This window comes from Meleagris gallopavo, chromosome 5 (assembly GCF_905368555.1).
Source record: "Meleagris gallopavo chromosome 5, MGAL_WU_HG_1.1, whole genome shotgun sequence".
NCBI classification, from domain to species: domain Eukaryota; kingdom Metazoa; phylum Chordata; class Aves; order Galliformes; family Phasianidae; genus Meleagris; species Meleagris gallopavo.
In genome coordinates, this window is record NC_139408.1 from 45,484,417 (window position 1) to 45,493,074 (window position 8,658).

At 44.1% G+C, this 8,658-nt stretch overlaps 1 protein-coding gene across 2 annotated transcripts; it reads right to left on the reverse strand.

The window, feature by feature from the left end:
- Positions 1 to 5,725: 5,725 nt before the first annotated feature.
- On the reverse strand, positions 5,726 to 7,290 carry GSC (goosecoid homeobox). 2 transcript variants are annotated; one of them, XM_010711860.4, is made up of 3 exons: positions 6,687 to 7,290; positions 6,322 to 6,534; positions 5,726 to 6,031 (listed from the first exon to the last, which is right to left on the reverse strand). In XM_010711860.4, the coding sequence occupies exons 1-3, from the start codon at positions 7,209 to 7,211 to the stop codon at positions 5,879 to 5,881; spliced, it is 891 nt and encodes a 296-aa protein (XP_010710162.2). In that variant the 5' UTR covers positions 7,212 to 7,290; the 3' UTR covers positions 5,726 to 5,878. The 2 variants fall into 2 exon arrangements, with proteins under 2 accessions (XP_010710162.2, XP_003206740.1); XM_003206692.5 differs by having other exon boundaries at positions 6,322 to 6,581; positions 6,687 to 7,135.
- Between the last annotated feature and the right edge of the window lie 1,368 nt (positions 7,291 to 8,658).

Below are 8,658 nucleotides of genomic sequence, written 5' to 3' on the forward strand. Positions count from 1 at the left end.
ACCATGAATGCTTTATTTCTGCCAGAAAGGCAAAATTTCACCAGAATAAAAGGAAATCATAGTGACAGCATTAAAATTCATCACCAGAAACATGACATCACTTTCTCTTCCCCACACTGTGCCAAAAAAACTTCCCATGTGACTTTTTGAGGAAGAGGTACATAAGCTTCTCCAACAGTAAAACAGAGTAATGCTAATAAAGTAGCACCCAACCTTGGGATCACTCTGAAAAGTCACAGCTCAGTTATGTGACAGTTTGCCAAAGACCTTAGATGAAGGAAATAAATAGTTATATTTACAGTCAAAGATCATTATTCCAGTTTCTGAAACTCCCATCCTGATTCTTAGCAACTCATTCCAGCACCATAATTTGCTGTTGCAGGATCAATGGTTTGTGATGATACATGGCCATCAGAATCATAATCTGGCTTTGAATTCTCTTAATATTTATTTATTTATTTATTTCCTGAAGAAAAGAATGTATTAAGTCTGCCATGTCCACAGGTCCACCTGCATTGCAGAGAAAGAGCAGCCAAAGCCCTGCTGGTTGATGCTGTGCTCAAGAAAATGGTCTAGCGAGGGGAGTGAGGAGAGGGGAATCCATACACCTAAGTCTTCCCCTCTTGCCAAGCTGCAGCCGAGGTCAAAACACAACACATGGTGTTAACAGAGCACTCTGCAGTCACTGGTTAGCAACCGCTGACTAAATCCCCTCAAAGACTGAAAACCATGAAGATTTATTGTAGCCACTGTACCTACATAAATAAACACATGTAGAATCTGGTGGAGATTCAGTGCTCAGTTCAGAGTTAAAGGGAACGTTCCTTCCCATGGATGTAATGGGAAGAGGCAATTAGAATTTCCAGGTTGGCACGTATATTAAGTATGTTTTGAGGTATACTAATTAGGCAAAGCTGCAAATCTCCCAAATTAGAAAGCATGCTCAATAAGGAGTGGAAATGAAATGCAAATACCAGTATTCAGACATCATGTAGAAGACAAGGGTGACTTTCAGCATTCTATTACACAGGCACTTTTAAGCTATACAAAGTCTCCTGGCCTTTCTTGTGCTGTAGGTCCACGTTGCATTCAGTTGTGCCATATTCCATACCGTTGTAGCTCAGATTTGCTTTATGTCCTTGAGGGATATAGTCTATGCTTCTCTGCAGACATCAATTCTATCTCCCCCCACACACACCTCTCCATCCCCCCTCCCCCTCTTCCTTAACCCTCCCTCCTACCCAAAAAAAAAAAAAAAAAAAAAAAAAAAAAAAAAAAAAGATGGTTGGTTGGTTGGCTGTGGTGGTTTAACATTTTCTTCTTTTTTTAATTATTATTTTATTTTACCTTTCAATTCTCTTTCTGTGGAGCGCTTCAGCACAAAGCAGAGTACTGCAGCGCACAAGGCTCTACATTTGAAGCTATCGGAGTTTAAGCGATCGGCCCTTTACCTTTGTATTAATTGCTTACAAGGTAACATATTGCAGCTACAGTTATTACCTTTGCATAACAGACTCTGTGTATCAAATCAGGGTAACTGTAACCCCAGAGAAACAAAGTAATTCAACTGAACTGCTCTGTCTAGATTTAGTCAAGACTCACCAGGTCTCTGAAGTAGGAAAACATAAAGTGTAAGTGGAATGAAACCCTAAGGGAGTAGAACACAAAACAAGAACTCTTTAGGTTTTTGTTCCTTTATGCTCCACAGTGTATAACCCCAGAGAACCAATAAATGCAGATGGAGCACAAAAAAAATATGAACTCACCTTAACGTTGCTTTTATATATATATATAACTTCTACTAATCCAAATGTTTGCTCCACGAGCCATGTAAGAAGGAGTTTGCATGGTTTATATTCCCAGAGTCCCATTATGGTAAAGCTCAAAACCAGCTCACCGAAGTATTAGTAAAACTGAGGGGGAAAAAAAGTACAGATTTTCAACTGATAGTAAATCACTTTGCCAGCCAAAATAATCTGACTCTGCTCTCCAGTATTACTTACTACAAGATGACAGGAATAAATACAGTAAATAGGATATTAAATAAAAATGTGAGTTGGGGTCATCTAGATACAGATGGCACAAGTGGAGATATGCATCTCTCTGCTCAAAACAGTCTGCGTGGCAGAATGCATCTGTGCTGTACCTTTACAAGTTTGCTCTTCCTAGCTCCAAATGTCCCATACAAAAGAATTTCATAATCCTAAAACACTTACTGTCAGGAAGATGTACGTGGTGTATGGTCCTATTGTATAATTATTCACTTGTTACTCCTATAATGCATAGCATTAGCTGGAATAATTCTTCATTACAACAGTGAGCCTCTGTAAGTAGCTTATGTTTCTTCTTACAGTCCGCCCTCCACCCTATCTCTCCTGTGAGATCTGAAAGGAATATTATTCATTCTACAGACAAGTTTAGGAAGGAAAGTCCAACATTTCATAGAATGCCACACAAACCAATTACAGCAAGAAACTGAACCAAATTTCTAAAACCTTGGTAGTATGTCAATATCACAAACCATAGAACATGTATTAAAAAAGGAAGGAAATAAAGAAAAGAAAGAAAGAAAGAAAGAAAGAAAGAAAGAAAGAAAGAAAGAAAGAAAGAAAGAAAGAAAGAAAGAAAGAAAGAAAGAAAGAAAGAAAGAAAGAAAGAAAGAAAGAAAGAAAGAAAGAAAGAAAGAAAGAAAGAAAAGCCAAATGAGTTTTTCTGGCTGTAAATGATGGTGGAGATGGAGACAAAAAATAAAAATAAAAAAATCTGTTTTGGTCTCCTTCTACAAGAATTAACATACAGCACCACAATGAAACCTTTCAAAGCACTTTTGTTGGAGCTGAACCTGTTAGAACATAGCAGGTATTCAAATCCCTCATTGCCTTTCCCTTACTGCACTAACACAGAAAATATTAAAACTGCTTTTTTGTAGGATTTGCATTTTGGCACATAGGAATTCTCCTAATATAGAAATAAAATAATAATTAAAAAATCCATCTGATAGTGTCAATGAATCAGAACAATTTAAAGAGAGATTTTACTAATGTCATCTTCACACCTTCCACCATTTATTTTTCTACATTCTTGATCCTTTTGGTGCTGCCTTCTCACTTCTTTTCAGTTATTTGTCTATTCCAGACAGAACTGGACCTGATTTCATAGTATACAAAAGGGAAAGCTAAGCCATTGGGTTTCTGCCACACACTACTGAGAAAAATAATAAGACAGATACTCCTACCAGCTAATGGTACAGACACCATTTTTAGTAAGTAATATGAAGCTTTTAGATCAGGATTAAAACTGCTCTTCAATTAGACAAAGTACTAAAATAGAACCCTGAACATAACATTTTTATCTCTAAAAGACCTTCATTTCCATATAGCATTAAGAACACATACCACTGACTGCAAGACCAAGCTTTGGTGATCAGGACTTCAGAGAAAATGCAGATACCAACTCAGGATAAGGCACAACATGACTTAAGAAACAATCACTGGTGATTTCATCACAATCCCATGCATAGAAAGCTTGCTTTGGAACACAGTTTTTGGATTCTTATGAAAAATGACATGATTTCACAGAACAAATGTTGTATATAAGGACATGTTCTGTGACCTGGAGCTTTCATAGTACTTGAGCACTTTGCTCCCACTGGAGAAGTCTGAAAATCTCTGAAGATGTGAACTATAATATTAAGTTAACTGATGCTGGTTTATCAGAAATGTATTCCGATCCCATCTCTTATAGCACCAAATCCAGTTTAACACTCACATTGAAGTGAACAGGCTGAAATCCTCAATTCTGACTTCCAAAATTACCATTCTACTATACTCACACACAAACAAAATTCTACCAAGTTCCCAGTATAGCAATGAGGCTATTTATAAATGAGAAATAAGGAAAATATATCCATATTTGCAACATCCTTGACAATATTATCCTTACACCTACCTTTTTATTTGCCAAATTGAAAACAGGCTTTAAGAAGGTAACAATGACTAGATACAAAGAAGACGATGGATTAAATATCCACTCAGTGAGACTTCTTGAATACAACTTGGGGGAAAAAAAAAAAAAAAAAAAAAAAAGAGAGAGAGAGAGAGAAAATATTCTTTTGAAAAATAATTTTCAATAATTTGAATGCTAATTTTCTGCTGGGTTGCAGTGAGTGGAGTCCAGATACGTATCTACAGCAGCAGGGGGACATCTCCAAAATGCAGTAGTTCCATAGTGCCAAACCATGGTATGTGTCAAAGAAGAAGAAACTAAGAAGTTTGCTATTCACCTTCCTTTCCCTGTAGGAAAAAAAAAAAAAAAAGAAAAAAAAAAAAAAAAGGGGAGTTGGGGGGCGGCTACATCTCTTCTCTTTGAGAGAGCAGTAGCTATGAAACGATAAGCCCCCTAAAGCACTGACTCGTACAAAACCTCAGTTAATTTCTTCCACAGCAGCTATTCCTACATCCTGGTATAGGGAGAGTTTGCTTGGAGAGAAATACCACATCTATGAGGAAACACACATAGTGCTAGGAAATGTTACCTGAGCAGACAGCTATCAGGACCCTCCCTGTCCCGCTGACACCTACAGTACGCACCATGCTACGCTGCTCATGAAAACTGAAAGTATCCTGAAAGTGAGGAAAAGCATGAGGATAAGAAACACAGTTGTAAACTACTGGCATCACTGGAAGCAATGTTTGGAGCATTCCTACATGTCTTGTCTAACCTAGACAAGCTGCATGTATACAGGTGAGCTCAGGCATTTGAGGTAATTAAGGAAAATCATGTTAATTAACCTTAACTGCCGATTGAAACACACAATATGGAGGTTTCCTGCATTGACTTCATACCTTCAAGTCATTAGTGTTCAGTTTATAGAACTCTCACAGAGGAGAGGGAAGGCCCTTTTCAGCAAACAATATGAGAAAGTTGCTACCTCAGAGGGGTAGCTCTGCCTTACAGGAACAAGTCTTGAGATTTTGGGAGTGACACGAAAAAAAGACTTAAGAAAAAAAAGAATGTGGATTTTACAGGGAGAATAGATGCTTCTGCTAAGAGGGCCTCCGCGAAGGAAGAGCGAAAGGAGAACTGCTTTCCTAACAGCAAAGGTGCTGTTAGAGGCCAAACATCAATTTGCAGCTTCTCAGCGAGCATCTCCGAGAGCAACATACCAGGGCTCGTTCTGCGCTTCAAGCTTAACGCAGCTGATAGCGGCTGAAATTTATTAGGAGAGCTTTCAGATGTGAATGCAGTGAGATAGTTTTTCTATCAAAAGCAAACTTTTGGAAAGTCAGCGGGACAAAGCTCCAGAAAGCAGAAAAGAGAGTGAAAAGTGCAAGAAAACACATTGCAAAAGAACGATTGGGAGGCTGGATTTGCGCTGCCTGCAAATATTCCAGGTTTACGACCCGGGAGTACAAAGGAGGTGAGAAAGCAATAAAGGACGTGGGGGAAAATAATAATAATAATAATAATAATAATAATAATAATAATAATAATAATAATAATAAGGCATTTTGCCGCGGCCCTAATAAATTACCGGATCGCTATGACTGCGGCCTCCGCGCCTCATCTCGGGGATCACGCAGGCACCGCTCCGCCGCCCCTCGCCCGGGTTCGGCCCCGTCCCCCTCCGCTCGGTTCCTGCCGTGCCCATCCCGCTCTCGGCCACCTGCGGCCCGGCAGCCCTCGCCCGCGGCACGGACCCGGCACCGGCTGCCTGTGCAACACCTCTGCAACACATTTTATTTACACGAAATCGACTCGGGGTATTGTACATTATATACAGATAGTTTCCCCCTCCGACAAGGCAGAGCTTGTGCAAGATAGTAGCATCCTCCGGAGCGTATCCTACAGTCCACGGGGAGCGTCCCCCTGCGCGGCATCAGCTGTCGGAGTCCAAATCGCTTTTCCCGTCTTCTTGCCTCTTCTCCGGAGACGTTTTAGACGCTTTATTCCATTTCTGTGCATTTTCTGACTCCTCGGAAGACGACCGCTTTTGCCTCCTCCATTTCGCCCGGCGGTTTTTGAACCAAACCTGTTAAGTGAGGCAATAAAGTTAGAGAAAGGAAAGGGCCCTTCCCCGGCCCTCCGGAGAGCTGGGCCCTGCCCGCCTGGAGCCGCACGGACCCGCGGCCGCCCCCGTGTTCGGGACTGTGCCGAGAACCTCCGCGGTGCGGCCGCCTCCGCGTTGTCTGCCCGCTCGCAGGAACGGAGACGTTCCCCAGCCCCGAACCTGTTGCTCTCGCCGCGGCCGACGGAGCCGAACTCAGGCATCTCCGCGTTTAAAGTGGAAAGGAAGAGAAGGGAAAGAGGGGATCGGAATACCTCCACTTTTTCCTCTCTTAAGTGCACCCTCCTCGCTAGCTGTTCCCTGGTGCCCACGTCCGGGTATTTCGTTTCCTGGAAGAGGTTTTCCAGCGCTTCGAGCTGCTCGTCAGTGAAGATAGTCCGGTGCCGTCTTTTCCGCCGGCAGTGCAGCTGGTTGAGTAACTGCAGCTCCGTCCGGGACAAAGTGCCTACGTTCATGTAGGGCAACATCTGATGGGGAACAGGGGACATCAGCACCGACCCAGCGCCCTCGTAACCTACGAACAGACAGACGAGACCACGGGAGGCTTCGTGCGTGATACCGCCGCTCCCCGACGAAGCGAGCCCGCTCTCCCCCGTCCCCCTCCCGAGCGCTCCCTTACCTGCGGGGGGAACGCAGGAGCACTGCTGGGCCCCCAACGGCGGCACGGCCCCGCAACACGACGGGCCCACGGGAGATGCGGGCACATGCAGCTGCCCGTAGTAGTAGTTGTTGTAGCCCAGGCGGGAGCCGCCGACCGCCGGCAGCGCCGAGCCGGGAGCCACAGCCCGGGAGTAAAATCCTCCGTAGTCGGAGGCAGCGCCGTAGAGGGAGTCCCCGTGCAGGCTGGGGAAGACGACGGGCGCGGCGCTCGGGGGCAGCAGCACCGAGTCCTTGCAGCGAGGTCTGGCCGCCAGGATGTTGTCGATGCTGAACATGCTCGCAGGCATGCCCCAACGCGGGCCGGGGACCGGCCGGGGGAGGGAGGTGCTGCCGGAGGCTGCGGCGGCAGTGGTGGTAGTGGAGGGGAGGGGGGAAGCCGGAGAGACGCGAAATCGAAACTTTCGGGAGAAATTTTGGAAAGGGATCGGAGAGAAAAGAGCGAAGCCTTTTCCGAGGGCAGCAGTCGGGCAGAGTGTGTGTGCATGCGTATGCGTGTGTGTGTGCGCAGGATCCACCCCTGGAACTTTCCCCCCTCGGCTCGCGCCTGTTTACTGATCTCAGCCCGGAGGGCTGCACGGAGTATAATCCATCCGAACCTCTTCCCTTTTTTATACCCAGGCGACGTCATCCTGGATTTAGTTCCTGGTAATATGCAGATGACAAACAAAACCAGATTTGATTTTTCACCCACTCCCCCACTCCCCCCCGCGTTTCAGTAGGGAAAGGATGGGGGGGTTGCACAAAGGAGTGAAAGGAGCCTGAGTCTGTGGATTGAGAATTAATGAAATTAACGTAATCCTTTCCATTAGTGGGCTTTTTTGAAAGGCCCCAGATTTAGGCTTGATCTCTGCTGCGCCGGCTAATTGCCCGGGTTAATCTCATTAATGCCATTGTGCAGAAGTGGTTAGCAGGTCCTCGCCTTGTCTATTATGCACTACTTTACTCGTGTTAGTTCGCATTAGTGGGTGCGATTTCCTCCGTCTGAAGATCAGATTGATTATTTATACTCCGAATTGCTCGAGAAACACGTTAAAAAAACTAAATTTCGGTATAACCACGCAACTTTTCCCCCTCGAAGTGTTTATGTACCACGGGGCGAACTTTACTCGGGGAACTGGAGGGGCACTGAGGAGTGCGCTGCTGTCATTTGCACTCTGTGCGCTGTGCAACATCTTCTGCTGAGTATACGAATTACTTTTTTTTCCCTCTGTTCCTACATCACCTGGAGAGGAAACATTTAGACACTAAACATTTAAATTTTATTTTATGTTGTGTATTCTCATCCACACAGGTATCGCTTTCTGTTTTTTAACGAGCCAGGATGTGGGAATGTCAACGACCGCTGCCATCTCACATCGCAGAGCTGGTAGGTGCTCTGATTTGCTTCTCCGTTCTAGTGCTTTTTTCTTTTCACTTTCTAAACAAGAATAATTTCCTTTCTAACTCCGAAAACGAAACGTATAGAGTTGCGTCGATACGGAGAAACTTCGCCTATTGCATGTTCCGAGAATTTGAAATGGAGCAGTTTAAAAGTCCGTAAAATTCTCAGCTCAGACACTCGGCTCTCCTGGTAGCTGCTCTTGTGATTTGCAGAATACTTCGTCTGTCACGACTGTCACTGGGAATCCACAGGAGGTGAACTCAATCAGATTAGACTATTTACCCCATCAACCCTCCATCACAGAAGGTAGGAAATTGTAGGCATGGAATGAAAACAAGCTATTAATATCCGTTTACGAGGAACACATTATTTTTTCTCAACAAAGACCATCCTCGTTAGCGCTCACTCGCACTTTGTCCTTCCTTTCCTCGAAATTCCAGATTTTGTTACTGCGTTTGATATTGACCCAAACCGAAGACCTATGGCTAGTAAAAGGCGCGTAGGAACGTTAAGAAAAAAGAACCCCAGGACTCGCTTCTCACTTTGATAC

Excerpts from the sequence above, each read along its gene's own strand:
- GSC (XM_010711860.4), bottom strand. The coding sequence starts at position 7,211 with ATGCACACACACTCTGCCCGACTGCTGCCCTCGGAAAAGGCTTCGCTC. Across the intron at positions 6,535-6,686 it reads CTCCTGCGTTCCCCCCGCAG|ATGTTGCCCTACATGAACGT; the intron begins GTAAGGGAGCGC and ends GTTCCCCATCAG. Across the intron at positions 6,032-6,321 it reads TAAGAGAGGAAAAAGTGGAG|GTTTGGTTCAAAAACCGCCG; the intron begins GTATTCCGATCC and ends CTCACTTAACAG.